Genomic DNA, 19,602 nt, shown 5'->3' on the forward strand with positions numbered 1-19,602 from the left:
TTCTCACCATCACCACGAAAATGCCCTGTTTGTCTTTGAGATGCTTGTCCAGTTGATTTAGAGACACTTATTTTTACTACTTGGAGTAGGCGTTGCTCCAGTCACTCGCTGGAAGATTTAAAGTAGCTGTAAGAATTGCCTTGAGAAACTTGCTTCTCTTCTTTCCATTAGCACTCCTTTAAGATCTGAAGTTCGTGTAAGATTATGTACATGATGCAATAAATCTGTTTGGCTGCCCACTTCAGTTGCTTGGTATTCCCATCCTTGCATTTCAAGAGTCTGATATTACTTCCCCCTTAGCACTATCACACTTCCCACAGAGGACAAGAACCTGCTTAGTTCATGAAACCGTTCCTTTCTAATTCTTCAGCTGCTGTCAGTAAAATGCCAGGAGTGAAAATGTTAACGATTGGTCCTTTTAAATAATAGAATAAAACTGCTGTAGCATCTCATTTGAAAGTAATTCTTAGGTTATTCTGGCTCTCGTTGTCTGTACCTACCTATAGTCTTGTCTGGATGCCTTCAGTATCATAGAATCACTAAGGCTGGAAAAGACCTTTAAGATCCAACCATACCCAACTCCCATGACTACTAAACCATGTCCTGAAGTGCCACAGCTACAGCTTCTTGAACACCTTCAGGAATGGAAACACCACCACCTTGCTGGGCAGCCTGTTCCAACACTTCACCCCTCTCCCAGTGAAGGAGCTTTTTCCTAATGCCTAATCTAAACCTCCCCTGGCCCAACTTAAACCCATTTCCTCTTGTCCGTGGGAGAAGAGACCAAACCAACCTTACTAAAACCTCATTTCAGGTAGTTGTAGAGAGCAGCAAGATCTCTGCTTAGCTTTCTCTTCTCCAGACTCAACAGCCCCAGCTCCTTGTATGATGCCTTCCAAATCCCTCACCAGCCTCGTTGCTCTTCTCTGGACACACTCCAGCACCTCAATGTCTGATTTCAGCCTGATGGTGCAGTCCCTGCCTCACACTGTCCTCACTCCTACACTCAGCTTGTAGAAAGTCACCCTGAGGGTGCCTGTGCATTTTGGTATTCTCTCAGAAGTTTTTATTTCCAGAGGAAATAGCTGTTGGAAGAGGGTTTGGTGTCACTCATTGTTTCTGTGTTGCTAATTCTTTGTGGTAGCAGTGGAAGGAGCTGAGGTCCTGCTGAAATAAAGAAATACCCAGGAAGTCTGCATGGGGAGGGTGGTATCTGTGTGGTGTTTGTTGCCAGGTACCTAAGCGTGGGCCGTCAAGTTGAGGAATTATTAGTCACAGATTCATTTAGTCACAACTGAATGGACATGAAATAGATTCTCTGTTGGGAAAAATACCCTAGGCACTGGAAAACAAGATGCTGGAAGCCCTGTTTAAAAATAAGCCAAAAGCAAAAGCTGAAGCTCAGTGTTGTTTTGTAAATACTTTGCTAAGCTAGAAATTTCCAAAAGAGCCTCCAGTTACCTGGGGTTGTTTGTTTGTTTTCAAGGATAGATATATTCCAAAGCTAACAAGGGAAAGAATCCTCCTAAACATACTCAAGTGCCCCAAACTCCAATCCATGCATTGCCTAAGATCTTGTCTTATTACATTTAAAATCAGAGTAAATAACCTTCTGAGGTTTACTTTCAAGATAAATTATATTAAAGAATAGCATGGCGGAGGTGGGGGGAAGGTAAGCATAGTTATTTTATGAATATTAGAAAAATTAAGATATACTGAGGGGACTTTTTGTTAGTGTTGTAACTAATTCACGTTGCATTCACATTTGGCAATTAAACTCATGTATTTCCAGCCGTGTTAGAAACGTGATGCAGAAGCTGGTGGTTTAGTTTGGATGTCAGATGACTGAAGTGCTAACTGCAGCTATCATGCTTTTCGAATTTTGACTAGCAAGTCACTTTGGGCATTTGTGTCAAATATAATGGCATTTTGTGCTTATGCAAGATTACTGAACTTGAATAAAACAGGCACTTTGCTTTGGGAATAGGATAATATTGGAATCTGCTAATAGAATATAATCACCACATTCCTCTGGAAGATTTTTCTAACACTTATTTTAAATTGCTTTGCATCAATGTGACTTTGCTTCAGTACAGTTTCTTTTTCTTTCTTCCCCTCCCCCTTCATTTTTACTAGAATTCATCATTCTGGTAGTCTTTTTTTGTCCCGCTATTGACAAATGTTGTGATGTACAACTTTTTCAGGTTGTGAATGTGGATATGCCCATTACAGATGATGCAGAGCTCCAGAAGTACTCAAAGGTATGACCCTAGATCATGGTTTCCTTCATGGTATATGTTGGCAGGGTGATACCAGGAGGGAAGGACACAATTCCAGATTTATGTATTTCAGAAATTTAGTGGGTTTGTGGCTCTGACTTTTCCAGGAAAAGGGTGCCGGTATTCTGGAGTGGTCTAGCACCTCTTTGTTAGCATATGAGCAAATGAACATGCACACACACAACCCAAAATAGAAAAAAAACCACAACAAACAAACAACAAATCAAATGAATGCAAAAATCAAACCATGGGTATAAGCCTCAAATTTTGAGGTATTTAAATGTATTGAAATTCAGTTGTTGAAAGCCAGTACAGAATGGAGCAGAGGTCAAAACTGCTGAATGAGCTTGCTGTAGTGATCCTGGCTCAGGGAAAGGGAGATCCTTTAATCAAAATGATCAGAGCTGAAATTAATTTCAGTCTTCTTTGATTTTCAAGATATGTATGTTAATGCTGTGTGTAAGGGGGTTGTGGAGGTGATGCTTTTATAAATACTTGTTGGGATGTCTCAGTTGAGAAAGTATGTAAAATCAGATGTAGGTGTGATGGAATGTTGAGGATTAATGGATTGCTCCTTTTACTTGAACATCCAGAATTAAGTTGAAACTGGGATAGCTGGTGTTTCAACCTAAGTAATAAAACCCCAGAAAGTGACAAAACTGAAGGAGCAGATGCTGCTGATCATCTCTTCTCTCCAAGTTCCTACAACTTTGCTGTCTTGACTGGGTAGCATATCAGTTTTATACTGCAGACCTAAGACGCTACTGGTTGGAGGCTCCCTAGAGGAAAATTCCAATTTAAGGAGACCCTCTGGGAAGAGGCTAACACAAAATCAATGATTTCACCTTGCGGAAACAAGGATTCTAGTATTATTAGCAGAGGACACTTCATGGATCTTTTTTCTTGCCTCCAAAGTAGTGCAGCTCCTAAGAGAATAAGGCAGATCTTGGGATGAGTTTCTGTGGAATTATGGAATTTCTTTCAGTTTTGTGGAAACTCAACTTTTGGGTAGGGTAGACTTTTTTTTTTCCCCCCAGTATAACAACCTTATTTAAAATATAGTTCAAATTGCTTATTTCCCCGAAAGACAGGCTGGCCAATTTTATTTGTGCAGACAGTTTGTATGGAGAAATTATGGATACTTGTGCTGTAAGGCAGAGAATGACAATATGGAGTTTTAATCATCTTACTTGTGCTTAGTTTAACTCTCAGCCACACTTATCTCTTGGCAGCTCTTACCCATCCACACTTTGAGATTAGGAGTTGAGCTTGACACATTTGATGGACATCATTATATATCATCAATTGCTTCAGATGGTCCAGCTGCAACGCTTGGTCTTCTGCAAGTGGAGGATGAACTTCTGGAGGTAAAACAAAAGAAAACAAACCAAACATACAAACAAATCAACAGCAAAACCTCAAACAAAAATGGGGGGAAAAATAAACCAACAACAATTTAAAAAAAAAAAAAACAAAAACGAAAACAACAAGAAGACAAAAGGAATCACAGAATCATAGAATGGTTTAGGTTGGAAGGGACCTTAGAGATCATGTCCTCCAACCTCTCTGCCATGGGCAGAGACACCTTTCAAATAGACTTGGTAGCCCAAGGCCTCATCCATCCTGGCCTTGAACACTGCTAGGGAGGAGGCATCCACAACTTCCCTGGGCAGCCCATTCCAGAGTCTCAGCACCCTCATACTGAAGAACTTCTTCCAAAGATTCAGTCTAAACCTACTCTCCCTCGGCTTCAAACCATTCCCCTTGTCCTGTCTCTACACACCCTTACGAAAAGTCCCTCTCCAGCCTTCCTGCGGGATCCCTTCAGGTATGGGAAGGCAATTCGTTTGTTCCCCTGGATCCATCTCTTCTCCAGGCTGAACAACCACAGCTGCCTCAGCCTGTCCTTATAGCAGAGGTGCACCAGGCCTTGGATCATCTTTGTGGCCTTCCTCTCTACTCATTCCAAATAGATATACATCCTGTTTGCTTAGCCTTCTTAAAAATGCTTCCGTTAAATTCTAGTTTGACTTCTGTGTTGTGCAGTGGTTGTATTCAAGAGCTGGTTCTGGAAGCAGCAGGAGTAATGCTTTGGAAGTCCAATTAATTTTCTTCTCTGTTTCATTTCTCCTTTATGGACAAAATGTCAAATTCCTGTGACCTCTTAGTGACTTCATGGTTGGAATGTTTTAACAAGATATTTTAACGGAGATGCATGCATAGATAAATGTTTTGATAGATGTTTAACAGAGATAAATGTTTTAACAGATAATATTTGTGTTGAAGGCATTTTTACCTCTAGTCCTTTAGCTCAGTCTTCGACCAATTTGACATTACCCTTTCTGGTGGCTAATCTTTCTTAATATTTGTCAGTCCTAAAAAGATTTACAACAATCTGAGGAATAGTGGTTCCTGTTATGTATTATGGCTTGCTTGTTGAGTGTTGAAAGACATTTGTGTGTATGAGCTAGTATATCACTTTGTTTAAATATATATAAAGAGGCATTTGGGCAACTTCGATGTTATCAGACCAGAGCTTTATGCTCAGGAAAAGTGTTTGACAGCATAAAAAAATTACCAATTTTGTGTGTGCATGTATATGTCTGTCTATCAGTATCTGAGCCTGCAAATGAAAACACATTAATTTCCTATTAAATATCTGCTCTTTGTGGAATATTTTTAATTAGAACGTTTTTTTAGAGTGGATGCAAAGAACATTTAATTGACATTAACGGGAACAGAATTGGGCCTTCTAAAGATTAATTTGTTAGACATACAGTTCTCTTGCTTTTATTTGTTGTTCACCCTTTAACATCAAAAATTCATACTGATGTCACTAAGACCTAAAACATTTTCTTCAGTTATTGCTTACTGGAGGAAAACTTGATTCCTAAAGGAAGGGATTAATGGGATGCTGGAAGTGTTGTTTAAATTCCTTGGCCACTAAACAAAAAACTGTACAAAAAGTAATAATGCAGTGCTGTAGAGTAACTTAGGAAACTTTAATTGTATATTTTTAACAGATTTACTTATTACTGTGTACTTAATTAAGTTCACAGATATGTCCAGGACTAGTGAGCATAAATTTTTTTTCTACTCTGTGGCTGGGGAAAAAACCCAAGAATATAAAAATGTGCTCTGGGGCTAAAACTGTATATGCCAGGTTCAGCCCAGAGTATGTTTTTGCAGCCAAGTTATAAATCCCCTTAAGTAGGGGTTTGCAGTGGAAAAAGTGACAGCCCCATTCCCCAAACAAGCAGCTCTACCTGGGCCTGATACAGTTGGGATTAAAATGTGATCAGCAAGGAATTTTTTTTTTAATATATAGTGAGGGTGAATGTTGATTATTTTTAATGATGTGTTTGAGTTGTGATAGAAAGCATGGTATGTTGTTTTCTCCCCCACCCTAATTTCAGCTAATTTCATTGTGCTCTGTTTTTAGGAGTAAATTGCTTCCTTGTGTCCTTCTAGTTTTGTTATAAAACTTGACTTACTCCTACTTGATGGCACAGCTAAACTGGAGTGGTGTGGCGAATGAATGGGGTGTAGGGCACCTTGTGTGTTTAGAGGCTGATTTCTGGCAGCTGCAAAAGAAGAAACAGGAGTCCCTAAGTCTGCCTGGGAGCATGTGGTAGCTCTTCTCCATCAATCAAAGCATGCTGAGAAGTGCTGGTAACTTTACCACACTGCCACTCTCAATGCATTAAAAAATCCTTATGCATACATACTTCTGCTTAAATAATTAACTAATGGATTATCCTGATAGCTCTTACAGAAAAAAATATCATAGCAGGTTTGTCTTACCATATTGGTGGCCTTCCTGTATTGAGGGCTCTAGAGCTGGCTGCAGTACTCCAGGTGAGGCATTATCAGAGCAGAGTAACATGAGATGTCTTGACTCTGTCTCAAGTACCCATGGATAGAGGTGTGTGGCTGTATGTTGCATATTTACTGCTGTGTTTTCTAGGATCAGATGTGGATTCGTCTACATTAGCATTGCAGTTTGGGTATGGAATGAAGCGTTGAAGACAATCTTCAATTGTCCTCGCTTACTGTGCTTTGATTCATGTGGAATTTGATGATCTCAAAGGTCGCTTCCCCCTGGATGTGTTCCTATGTGACCTACTCTAGGTGATCCAGCTCTAGCAGGGGGGCTGGACTTGATCTTTTGACATCGCTTCCAACCCCTAACATTGTGTGAAGACACTTCTGTGATTCTTTGTACATAGAAAAAAAAAATCTGCTTCATCTCCTTTTAATTATCTTTGTGTGGCTGTGTTTCCTGCTGCATGTAGGTAAATGGAGTTCAGCTGTATGGCAAATCGCGCCGGGAGGCGATCACTTTTCTAAAGGAAGTGCCGCCCCCATTTACCCTGATTTGCTGTCGGCGACTTTTTGATGATGGCACCGAGTCTCTGGTGGATGAACCTACCGTGGGAGCTTCCCTCCAAGAACAAAAGGTAGGCTTCTCATGTCACTCAGTTGTGTAAGAGGACAATAAGTTTCTGAGAAATTGCAGTGATCTAGCTTTATTAAAGACAGCGTTTCTCCTTTCCTTTTGCTGTTTGATTAAGATCACTTTTCAGCCTGAAGTATATATTTTAGGGAATGTTATTTATGTGAAGCAATTTTGTATTAAACTGTCATATAAAGCTAAGGGACTTTTTGCAAGGGCTTGTTGTGATAGGATGAGAGGGAATGGATTGAAGATTGAGGAAGGGAGATTTACACTGGACATTAGGAAGAAATTCCAGTGAGGGTGGTGAGACATTGGAATGGGTTGCCCAGGATGGTCATGGATGCCCCTGCCCTGGAGGTGTTCAAGGCCAGGTTGGATGAGGCCTCAAGTGACCTGCTCTAGTGGAAAGTATCCCTACCCATGGCAGGGGGGGTTGAACTAGATGATCTTTGAGGTCCCTTCCAACTTAAACTGTTCTGTGAATCACTTTGGGCTTGCAAGGAATGGCTGGTTTTCAGTGAAACATAGTTTGCAATGCTGGTGCTTTTACTGTAGTTTGTACAGGTTGGTCATGAGAACCTTCATTGTACTATAAATACAAGGTAGGTAAATCACTAAGTTAGCATGCTGACTATGGACATCCCATTCATCATTCTTACACTTAATAGGTGAGTGAGAGCTCTGAATTATAGTAAATCACATCCTTGCCACCATTAGCTGATTACTTCCATGTTCTGAGTAGGTTTTTATAGAACTGGAAAGAAATGAAACTTAATGTTTCTTTCCATTGCAGAAGCTTTAAAGTCTGACTAAAGCTCGACACTTGTAATGGTTGTTCCTATTTATACAAAGTATTTACACCTTGACTTCTCATCTTTTCTGATCTAATTTCCTCTCAGGTGGAGAGTTGAAAAAGAAATATGAATGTTTCATGGATATGGTGTACAGTATTATGCTTTTTTGTAAAAGGCCCTCTCTGTTGCAGTATCACTTGTTCCACTGTGGGTTTTGATGTTGCATGTTACTGAATGTCTTCCACACACTTCCTGTCATTTGCACATCATTGCCTGCCATAAGTGAGCTGCTGCCTTCTGCTTAGAGTGATCTCGCAATATTTCTTCTTTCTTTTGTCAAAAGTATCAAGAAAGAGTGTGTGGAAGAGAACTTTCCTCCTTTTGCCTCATGGAGGTGTAAAAGGCATATTTGTCTAAAGAAATCAAGTTAAAACAGCGTGAAGTTAATGGTACAAGATTTTAACATTTTTCTTGGGACTTCATCTATTGATTCTTGATAAAGATAATATTGAGAAAATAGCAGTCATGGTAAAACACACATTTGAAGTTAGACAACACGATATGCCTTTTTGGAAGACATTTATCAAGCTCTCCTTACCCCCTGACAAAATTAGGTAACCATACTCCATTCTTTACCATGTTAGCACAAAATTTGTGAGAGAAACTGCTTTTTAAAATTAAAAACTATTTTTATAGCTGCATGACAAGAATTGGTTGTTTGCATATTTAATGCCACGAGTATCAGATGTGCCTGATGGTCTGGTCTTTCTATTAGCTGTCTCTGGTTAAACCTTTATGCTAAAATATTTATTTTTCCTTCATGCATCTAATGGGACAGCTGAAGTTGATCAAGATGTAAAAGGTTAGTAATATTATAACAGTTAATTTGACTAAAATATGGATATTTGTATGCCAGGTTGAGCTCCAGTGCTTGAAATATGTAGGCATAATCCCAGAGGAGTATAAAGGCAGCAAGCTCGGTGTGTACTGTTCAGTGAGGTTGTATTTTAGGGCATGTATGAGCCATTAATAAGCAAAATATTGAAGGGACAGTGTTTGTAAAGAACTGGAAGAATAGCATTTGAACTAGAGCTTTTATTTTTCAGGTGAAAACAGAGGAAGATGCTAATCCTGAGGAGGAAGAAGGGGAATTGGCGCTATGGTCTCCTGATGTGAAGGTTATTGAACTGGAGAAAGACAAAAGTGGTTTAGGATTCAGCATTTTAGACTATCAGGTATACTTTTCTGTATAACTAAAACTCCTTTTCATCATTTGTCTTGTATAGAGCCTTAAAAAGTTTTGTGATGTTGATTACTAGGTAATCAGTTTGGCACTTGGGCCTGGAAATGGTGTAGGGAAAAGTATTTTGGGACCAGCTCTATATATAGCGTAGAGCTTGGTCTAAACCAGTCTGATTATCAGACTCACTAGTGGTGTCCCTCAGGGATTAGTGCTGGGCCCCATCCTCTTTAATATCTTTATTGATGATCTGGATGAGGGTATTGAGGCCATCATCAGTAAGTGTGCAGATGGCACCAAGCTGGGGATGGGTGTTGATCTGTTAGAGGATAGGAGAACTCTGCAGAGGGACCTCGACAGGCTGGACAGATGGGCAGAGTCCAACGGCATGGGATTTAACGCATCTAAGTGCAGGGCTCTACACATTGGCCACAGCAACCCCATGCAGTGCTACAGGCTGGGGTCAGAGTGGCTGGAGAGCAGCCAGGCAGAAAGGGATGTGGGGGTGCTGGTTGATGGTAGGCTGAACATGAGCCAGCAGTGTGCCCAGGTGGCCAAGAAGGCCAATCGCATCCTGGCCTGTATCAGGAACAGTGTGGCCAGCAGGAGCAGGGAAGTTATTCTGCCCCTGTACTCATCAATGGTCAGGCCACACCTTGAGTCTTGTGTCTAGTTCTGGGCCCCTCAGTTTAGGAAAGATGTTGAGTTGCTGGAATGTGCCCAGAGAAGGGCAACAAGGCTGGTGAGGGGTTTGGAACACAAGCCCTATGAGGAGAGGCTGAGGGAGCTGGGATTGCTTAGCCTGGAGAAGAGGAGGCTCAGGGGAGACCTTCTTGCTCTCTACAACTACCTGAAGGGAGGTTGTAGCCAGGTAGGGGTTGATCTCTTCTCCCAGGCAAGCAGCACCAGAACAAGAAGACACAGTCTCAAGCTGTGCCAGGGGAGGTTTAGGCTGGATGTTAGGAAGAAGTTCTTCATAGAAAGAGTGATTGGCCATTGGAATGGGCTGCCCAGGGAGGTGGTGGAGTCACCATCACTGGAGGTGTTTAGGAAGAGACTGGATGGGGTGCTTGGTGCCATGGTTTAGTTGATTAGTGTTGGGTGACAGGTAGGACTCGTTGATCTCAAAGGTCTTTTCCAACCTGGTTAATTCTATTCTATCAGTCATGATAACGTACAGAATCTATAATAAAACTCCACCTCATAACTTTGAGTTTAATGGATAAATGTTGGGGAGAGGTAGAGTTTTGTTTTATTTTGTTTTAACTTTTCTGCTGTGAGTGTGGCAAGCAAACTATCTTAGTCATTGTAACATCATTTCCTGTGTACCAAATTTAATGAGTCTTTTGCTTTTTCTCTACTCAGCACCCCAAATCACCTTTGTTTTATAATTGAAATATAGACACATGATGGTCTAAGGTCTGTGGTCCCACTCAGGTCATAGGAAGTTTCACTCAGGATTTGAGTCAAGCCATGGAAAGTAGAGTTCACAGAGGTAGCTTTGCTAGGACAGTCAGGGCTGACAAGTGAATCAGTCTTGCAAACTCTGAAATTTTTGTAAACACAGATCTGATTTAACACATTTATTTAATTTAGTAGTATCAAAATGGCAGTTGAAGAACCTAATTAATAGGTTTTCAGTTACATTTCTCTGTTTAAACTATTAAACCACTATGCCAGAGATATTGGTAGGATTTTTGGGATGGGAGGGAGAGCTTGACTTTCAGAAGTCAATCATAGCTTCAGACTTGATTTCTCCAAGAACCACCACTTGAAGCAGGTTATATACTTAGTTGCTAAACTCCTTAGAAATCAACAGGCAGGTTTTTAATTAGAAGAAACTTAACTAAAATGAATGAATCCTTCTTTAAAAAGTACTGTCCTTAATTAAAATACATGGAAACTTTCAAAATCTGTAGTCAGAAGGAAATGCTCTTCCTGTTTCAAGCTCAAATGATGTATTTTTAAACCTCCAACCATCATATTTAAAAGGGAATAAAATAGCTGGATCACTCTTCATAATAATATACACATCACATCTGAGCACTGCCTAAACATTGTCATTTAATAAAATGTGTTCAACTGTTGTGCATAAATGTCAAGTGATATGAAATTTACTTTTTCTTTTATACAATAAGGCATGAATTGGGAATGAATTAGAATAAAAAATACTTGCAGTATTATGCAAAGCTATTAATTCTATATTTTACCAGTGTGATTTAAGATTACTGAAAATAGATCCCGTTAGTCATTTTCGCTGACACATGTTGTGTAGCAGTGCCAGCTTTACTGTAGAGTTGCTAGGAGTCTTTGCAGAGCAGTAATACACAGATTTGCTTTTAAGTTCTCATATAATCAGAATTAATGAAGGCTTTAATAACAGGCTTTTATTTACTTATTTGCAGATGCAAATACATGAGCAATGTTGCGGTACTTTCAGCTAAATTTAAATACATTCTAATCAATTCTAAATGAGTGGTAAACCACTTAATCTCAGATCTTTATAATTTCAAGATATTTATGTAGAAAGTATGCTCTTTTGTTTGGGATTTGCCTCTTAGATCTTTTACACTTTTCATCATCTGCAGATTAATTTTATAGAGAGATATCTGAGAGTGTGTGCGTGTTTATGTAAATACACCCATCAGGCTCTGGAGTACAGGGCAAAGGAAATCAATAATTGCCCATGCTAGATTGGAGGCAGTGGGAAAAAAAAAAGTATATGGTTCTTGGAGACTGTGCAGAATGCTTAAAGCAGATTTTGCTGAGAAGCAAAAAATTATAACAAATTGTTTAGCTGTGGTTTAGAGGACCTGAGGATCTAAGTCTGCTTTCTGCATTTCTTTCTGCAATTAAAAAAAAAAATCTTTAAAAACCAAACCAACCAAACAAAAAACACACAAAGAAGGTGGGGTTTTTTTTAAGAATCATGGAACCATTTCAGTAGGAAAAGACCTCTAAGATGATCAAGTCCAACTGTCAACCTGACACCACCATGGCTGTTAAACGAAGTAGGTCTACTTGTTTCTTGAACACCTCCAGGGACAGTTACTGTACCGTGTCTCCGGGCAGCCTGTCCCAATACCTGATTACTCTTTTAGTCAAGAAATTGTTCCTAGTATCCAACCTAAACCTCCCCTGGCAGCATAGGCTCTGTTTTGCAAGAAAAGATTCAAACCTTACAATGTCAAATGATACTATTTGCACCATGTATGTTAATTTTGCTCTTTTTGAGTAATTATATAGTTACTCCATCCCTGGAGGTTTTTAAGCCTGGGCTGGGCTCTGGGCAACCTCATCTAATGTGAGGTGTCCCTGCCCATGGCAGGGGGATTGGAACTAGATGATCCTTGAGGTCCCTTCCAACCCTGACAATTCTATGATTCTGTGTGGCCTTGCTTCATGGATCAGTGCGTAAGTGAGAGACCAGCCTTCCTAGGCTCCCATTGGTGTTGAGGGAGGTAGGGTGAGGAGGAAGAAACTTTTCGGAAGGTCTGTTCATGGTGCTCATAATTACTTAAGGACTGACTGTCACTAAGACTGGAGTTATTCCATCTTACTCCCCCTGCATCAAGGTATGATAACATCTTTGGAGCACTACTACAGTACCAATGGATACCAGCCCATTTCAGTCCCTTTCTTATGAGAGACTGGTGACTGTTATCTGCAGTCCTTCAGACCCCCTGAAATCCTGCTTGTGCAGACGTGCTGCTTTATGACAATGAGCGATGCCAGATGCACTGCAGAAGTGGAAGAATGCTAAGCAATTGGAGACCAGGCTACTTATGGGGCTGTGGAAGTTTCTTCCTTCTGCTTTTCATTCACGTTTGGTATTTGTTTTGAGGCACAAGGCTCTTTACCTTTCCAACTTCTTTTTGATCATAGAATTAGAGGTACTGAATGCTCTTATGGCATACAATGTATGGTCTTTGTCACTTTATTGTCTCAGAACTGACTGCACGCTTGGCGTAAAGGGTATTGTGCCTCAATTATCTACAGTGCTGTGCTTCCCAGGTCACACTCTGAAAAACAGTGTTGCTTAAAAACTCTTTGGGAGGTAGGATAGGAACCCAAGTGCATAGAAACCTGAATGCTGAGATAGAGGAATTATTACTCTCATATATTAATTTTTAATAGGCTGTCTTTCTAATAATGTTTCATCAATCAAATAAATGATAAGCATATCCCAAGTGGCTTGCAGGATATTCCCAGAAATGTACAAGCATAATTCCAATGTCTATATATTTTAATGAACTAATTACAAATTAATTATACCAATTATGCATAATCAATAGTATTTCTACTTTGTCCTGTGTTTTCTTTTGTCTGTCTTTAGGGATTTACGAGCTTAAAACAGAGCTGCCTTCTTTTTTTTCTAATGAGATTCTCCTGCAAGGCCTGTACACACATTCCTAAAACTTTGGGATGCCATTAGACAAACAGAGCAAAGAGGGAAAAATCTGCTCTAGCAGGCCTGTCTTTGTATAGGATACTGTTCAGCTCCCCATGATCACTATGTATTAAAAAAAATCTTTTTCTTTTTTTTCTCCTCCTTTATTGAATGTTCTAATTTGTAATTATGTGGTAGGAAATCTCAGATCTTTGAGACTGCTGCTCTGCTAGCAAGGTCAATACTTGGCAAGAGGGGAGGTGGATGGGGAGGCTGATCCTGTGTATTTTTTAAATGATCTGTTTCACTGGATATTTTTTCACCTCCCAGTGTGATGCTTATTTAAATAAGAAACATTGAAGAGGTCTTAACATGAAATCTTCTGTGTATTTTTCTATTGTTACCACTGTGTTGGGATCTTGTCAAAGCTCTTAGGCTGCACATTGCTTTTTCTTGATAAAGCTTAGATGAAAAGCCTGTGGAGTAAGAAGCACAGGAGCCATGTCGACAGGCTCTGCATGCGCTGTGCTTGCTTCAGCTGATAACACATCAGGCTCAGCACAGACCTGAGGAGCAGCCTTGCATTGCTGGTGATTCTATCTTGAAAAGGGAGCCTGCCCCCCTTTTTGGCCATTAAAAAGGTGTGCTGTTCAGTCTTCTGGCCAACTTCTCCATGAAGCAATATACTCTACCTCCCTTAATTTCCTTGTAATTTCACTTGGAGGAGTTGCTCTCTGTTTCACCTCTTAACTAACTTTTATGTAGTGTTGCTGGCACAGTTAGCGGCAAGAATGTTTTGATGGTGAATGAGGGACCCAGTACCCTGTTTGCAGAGTGCTTTGGGATCCTCTGTGATGCAAGGGGCTCTGGTGAGCATATTTATTGTTCTTCATCAACAGACATTACAGTATCTGTCTTAACAGTAACTTTGTCTAACCTAAAGCTAAACCTAGCCAGAGCTAGACCATTCTTGCTCAGACCAATCCTTTCTCTTAGCAAGAGTTAAGCACGACAAATGCTGGTGATCCCAGGGTGTCGGAGCAAGAGGAAATAAAAATCCCACAAGATTAAGACGTGTATGGCATGGGGGGTAGGTGGGAGGGAGGGGAAGAGTTCACAGCAGTATAAAAGGTACAGAAAGTGGCTCTGAAAACAGTGTTTACCAAAGACCTGATGCTTGCAGGCCAACAGATCCTGTCAGTAATGCCTTACAGAAATGTTGGAAAAACCACAGGTAGCTGAATTGCAGATTTCTTGAGGCAGTATTGACCAGAAGGTAACTTGAATGGCCTGATGAGCTTTTATCAAATTAAACAAAAAGCTGAATGGACTTTCTGTGGAGCTTAATTTACTGTGCTTTGAAGTCAGAGTATTTTAAAGCAGCTGCTTGAAAGTGCATGAAACTGGAGAGGGCGAGGGTTAGAATAGAGAAGTTTGACATGTTATATAGCTCTTAGGAGTGCCTGTGAGATGCTGTTTTTATCTCTGTGTGTGAAAGGGAAGTCCCCAGTACATGGCTGCTTTTGCACAGTATCCATCTGCCCTATAGACCTCTGGGGCTGTTAGGAGCTCATGGGCTCACCTGGTTCAGATGATCCTTGCCAATGTGGGTGTAAATACCTATCCATGGAAGCACTAACAGGCATTTCTCTCTTTTTTTATTTTTTTTTCCCCTCTTTTATTATTTTTTTTTTTATGAGCTTCACATTACCCAGACATGAAACAGCATGAATTGTGCCTGGGTCAGTGCTGAAGGGGTTCTTGCTGTAGTCTAGCAGTAGGGACTCCACAACCGTCTTATCCCTGGCCTTATCTTTATTATCATTAGCAGTTTGTTCTCGCTGTGGAGCTGAAGTCTTTTTTTGCTGTGCATACAGCAGGTTATGTTTTGTCCTTCTCCCAGGGGAGCATGGGAAACAATTGTTTTCTTTTTTATAAGAAAATCACAGCATAGTCAGTCACGGCAGGAAGTGAAGCAATTTAAGTGTCTCCAAATATCTTTCCTCTTTATGCCCCAAACAAACAGGCTCCAGATGTAGACTTAGAAAAAAGGCAAATTGACTTCTTATTTGTAGAAGGTGGTATTCAACTAGATAGTATTTTTTTCGTTTCTTGGATTGTTCACCAGTGAGATGTGGGCTGGAATGCTTTGACATGTTTCTGCCTAAACGTTTGCCCTCTTGTGATAATTTGAGCTTTGTCTGTCCTGTGATAAGTTTGTTATGAACAAAGAAGGATATTCAAGTCCTTGTTAAGCACATTTTCACCTGGTCATGTGATGGAAACCTGTGGCTTACTGGCAAAAGCTGCACAGCTGTTTTAAAAAGCAGTTTTACAATGGCTATCAGCTTGGTACTGGGAAAACTGATAAAGGCAGCTTTTCTCCCATCTCTACAACCCATCCACATTCATTAACATCAAAGTTCTGTAAGCCTCAGTACCAACTGTGTTGGTACGCATCTCACGGAGGATTTGCCTCTCTCCCCCTATGGGAAAGTTCTGCATCCTTTAAATCATATTAAGCTGCTTCATTTGAAATATAATTCTTAATAGTGTGCCATGAATTGAATTCAATGTAGCTTTTTGAAAAATTCTCTTAGATTTCAGCTCAAATACTACTTTTCAGGAATGAAGAGGTGCTGAATGTAACTGAGCACATTCCTGGTGAAGTTTCTAGGGTGTTCATGATTAGTGGTTTCTGAAACCTCCATGCAGCAGCACTAAAAGCATTGGGAGACCAGAAACCACTTTAATAAGAAATCAAAGAGACCGTGTATCTCAGCATGAGATACAGACCTATACACAGGAATAGCTTGCTGAGGTAGAGAAGCTGGAGAACTTGGATGCAGGAAGTCAGGTTAGGGCTTGGATATACCGTGATGGTGGGGGAGTCATCAGTGAGAACTTAGGAAGGAATCTCATGCACAGAGTGGCATATTATAGGGGTGGCCTTCCTGTCTTTTATGAGCTGCTCTGGACAGTACCTGTGTTTGCAGGGAAACTGGAGCAGTCCTGAGAACATCTGTTTTGCTTTGGTTTGTCACATAGCCTTGAAATAAATGCTAAGCAGTATTATTATTAACCTTTAGAAATGTTTTCCCTATTTCCTCAAATTCTCCAATCTGGTTGTTCTTTTTCATTTCCTGCTGGGAAGAATAGCTTTTAATAAAAACAAAAAACCCCAAACCAAAGAAGTTCATTATTATTCCACAGATGTCTTCTGCCTGCAAGAGAAGGCGAGAATTTAAAGGGACAAAACTGTAGCTTAGATGTTCTGTTAAGCACTTGGCAGATCTCAGTATGGGCAAGATAGTGTAGATGAGACTAGAGGAAACCATGCAACTCAGTGCTGCTTATCTAAGAAGCTGTGCTTAGTCTTTTAGTGAACACACAGAGATGGTGAAGCAATGGGTGTGGGAAAGCTCAACCCAGGTAGCTCTGAATCTGTTCTGAACTGATGAGATTTGAGGTGCCGATGGATAAGCATGAAGAATTCTGAAAACTCATGGAGTGATGAGGTATTCTGTTTTTTTTACACCTCACCCTTCTGGAAAATGCTACTTCTCAAGTGCAAATAGCTGCAGTTGTTCTGTCCTCACTGCATTTCACAGTGGCCTTAAAATTCTCAGTAACCTTTTTGTCTACCCATCTGTCTTCTCCATATCCATACTGCTGAAAGTTTTCTTTGGGCCAAGTCACTGTTTGCAGATCCTTGTTGCAAAAACTGGCCTGTTTATCTTGCCACTTTTCTTCTGCAGTTCTTTCTGCAGCAAATCTTCCATAATCTTTATGTTTGCAGGTTGTGAGGCAAGCCCTCCATGGAGAGCTCTGGTTTGTTTGAAAACACGTGCACTTCTACAGCCTGTTAGCAGCACACCTAAAAGATGGAAGTGTTCACTGGGCTGTCTTGGTGAATTTATAGTTCAGGGGTTACTGATTTTTGAAAGCTGATCAAACCCAGAACGTGAACCCAGACTACTGAGTGCGTGTTGCAGAGGTGATACTGTGTATAATTTTCCCCGTAGCTTGTTAGTATTTTTTTCTTTATTCCCACACATCTTATCCATTCTGTATCTCATCACACAGTGGCTTTCCTCCATTTCCTTATGAGTTCAGGGCTTTTTTTCCTTATCTCTGTGGTTTTTCCCTGTAGTCAGCATTCAGTGTGTTTTTTCTGGAGCTGGAAAGTCTGAAAGTAGAAGATAGTAAAAGAGTCTAATGAATGTAATCCCTGTGTCTTCAGCTCTGCTGAGAGTAAATATGAAAGGCAGTTGAAACCTTAGGTTGATCGAGAAGTTTGATAAATTAAAAGATAGTGACATGCACCTGAGTCCACTGCACACAGTGACACTTTGAAAACCACCACAGTCAGTGCCTATCTTTTTATTTGAGAATAGCAGTAGTGTGTAAGATTTTCTTCTTCCTTTTGATCATTCCCTGGAGGCACTTTGGTCCCAACTATCTGTTGTGTATGCCTCTTCCACAGCAGTGACTGCCTAGTGCTTGCCAGCCCTGCCAGACCTATGTGGGTTTGAGTAATTGCTGGCTACCATGTTCGTTCTTGCTGTAGGAGACTGATATAATTTCAGATTACAGATGATGAAAGCCTAGTGTGGGAAACGCATTGTGCCACCTACTCTATTTTGCTGTTCTCTCACCTCCTTTGGGTGTGGCTCTGGATGTTTTGTTTATGTTGTTTTGTTTTGTTTTGTTTTTTTAAATGTCTCTGTGAATTCCTATTTCCTTGCTGATATTTCCCACCACAGAGGTTTTGATTAATGCTGGCTGCACACTAGAGCTTCTGAAATTCATTGCTTTATTCCCTCACTGCAGATCAATAAATACTTATGTTTTATTTCCAGTGCCTTGGCTTCCATCACCGAAAAGTTCAGCTTCCTCCTTGAATGCTGTTCTCTATTTAAGTTTATATGACTTCAGCACATCAACCTGTAGTGTATTTCTTTGGTACAGACAGAGCCTGCATGTTGTGTAGTCTTCTTCCTGCTGACCACAATTCAACAGCAGTGGAAGAGGCAGAAACAAGTCTTGGCATTTCAGTGTGATTGCCCGTGCAGTGGATCTAATACCACCTAGTTGAGCAGTTTCTCAGGGATGATTTTTCAGGCTTTAGAGTACCTTTTGGTGGTTCCTATGGCCTAGTCCTTTAAATGTGGTAGAGTGATTGAACCAGAAGGTTTTGACCTTGAGTCTCCATCCTAAATTGAGGCCACCTTAAAGAGGAGATTGAACATCACTTACATCTGGCTCCTCTCTTCCCTTTCTGTTGAGGGAAGTATTTAGTGCCTTTGGAAAGGCTGCAGGTTACATATCCTTCTTGACTCTTGCATCACATTGGCATTGTCGGTGTGTATGTGGAGGATGGCTCTGCAAAGGGAACAAATGGCACTTCACAAGGTGAGGGCACAGATGAGTATTTTGAGTAATTTCACAACACTGAGCATGCAGCTAAATTACTTCATATGCAGTTCTGCCTTTGTACTACTTAATAGCATGACAGACATAAAATGTATTTGGCCCTTTTTGTTGTTGATGAGTGTATGTTCCTTGTACAGTATGCTCCAGTGCTGTACTTTGGAGTCTTTCAGTCTGGTATCTTCACTTGCAAACTGAAGAGTTTTAAGTCTGGATTATGTATGTTAGACCTGGAAGTGGTCCCATGCAAAATGTAATGAAGCTGGGTTGCTATGACCTCTGAGCTCTAACATGTGTTTGCTTTGGCATTCTTGCAAAAACCTGCAGTATACAAATTGGCACTTGTAAAATTGTTCAGATAAATCAAAATTGGTACAGGAAAAAAAGTTTCAAACTGTTTCTTTTGGGATCCTTTTGCCATGCTATTTTTGATGTGTGTTTTCAGAGGAGTGTTTTTGTGGCAGCAGGCAGTTTGTTGCTTGAAGAAAGCTGAAATATTCTAGGAAGTCAGGCTGGCTGAATTTAGATCTTAAGTGACGCCAAAACTAATATAGCCTGTAACTAAGTGAGAGTGACTTTGCACAGTCAATGTCAGTCACCCACAGCTTTGTCTTGCATTTTCATATGAGCCTTTGAAAAAGACAAACACAAACAAAACCCCAGAAAGTGTGGTAGCTGCTTATATCCAATCGAGTTATTCCTCAGCCTGCTGCAAGGAGAGGCTGCTCCTCATCCTCCCCGCTTAGCCAGGGCTGGACTGATGGGGATGGACTTGCCAGAGCATGAAACGCCTCCGGTGGTGCGGGAGCTGGGTTGGCCTGGAGTGCCCTCTCTTGGCTGCTACAGAAACCTCACGTTTTGGTAGGGACTGGGAACGAGGCAGTCGGTTGTTACCGTTACAATTTTCCGGCGTGATGGACAGAGGAAAGCTGTATTGATGCATATTTCTAGATTTGCTTCCTAAGGACCTCTGATAGCGTAAGTCTTTGGTGCCCATGGCAAATCTG

The 19,602-nt window shown here is 40.6% G+C and overlaps 1 protein-coding gene across 7 annotated transcripts in view; it reads left to right on the plus strand.

Annotated features, from left to right (window-relative positions):
- Positions 1 to 19,602, plus strand: part of PATJ (PATJ crumbs cell polarity complex component) — a 169,536-nt gene that overhangs the window by 28,583 nt on the left and 121,351 nt on the right. For all 7 annotated transcript variants that reach the window (XM_068140752.1, XM_068140751.1, XM_068140754.1 and 4 more), the window contains exons 14-17: positions 2,205 to 2,261; positions 3,512 to 3,646; positions 6,575 to 6,739; positions 8,639 to 8,767. In XM_068140752.1, coding sequence (XP_067996853.1) covers positions 2,205 to 2,261; positions 3,512 to 3,646; positions 6,575 to 6,739; positions 8,639 to 8,767 — 486 coding nt within the window. The remainder of the gene's footprint in view (positions 1 to 2,204; positions 2,262 to 3,511; positions 3,647 to 6,574; positions 6,740 to 8,638; positions 8,768 to 19,602) is intronic.

The sequence above is a fragment of the Melanerpes formicivorus genome, unplaced genomic scaffold, assembly GCF_026170545.1.
Source record: "Melanerpes formicivorus ecotype bairdi unplaced genomic scaffold, bMelFor1.0.p_v2 SCAF_7, whole genome shotgun sequence".
Taxonomy (NCBI): Eukaryota; Metazoa; Chordata; class Aves; order Piciformes; family Picidae; genus Melanerpes; species Melanerpes formicivorus.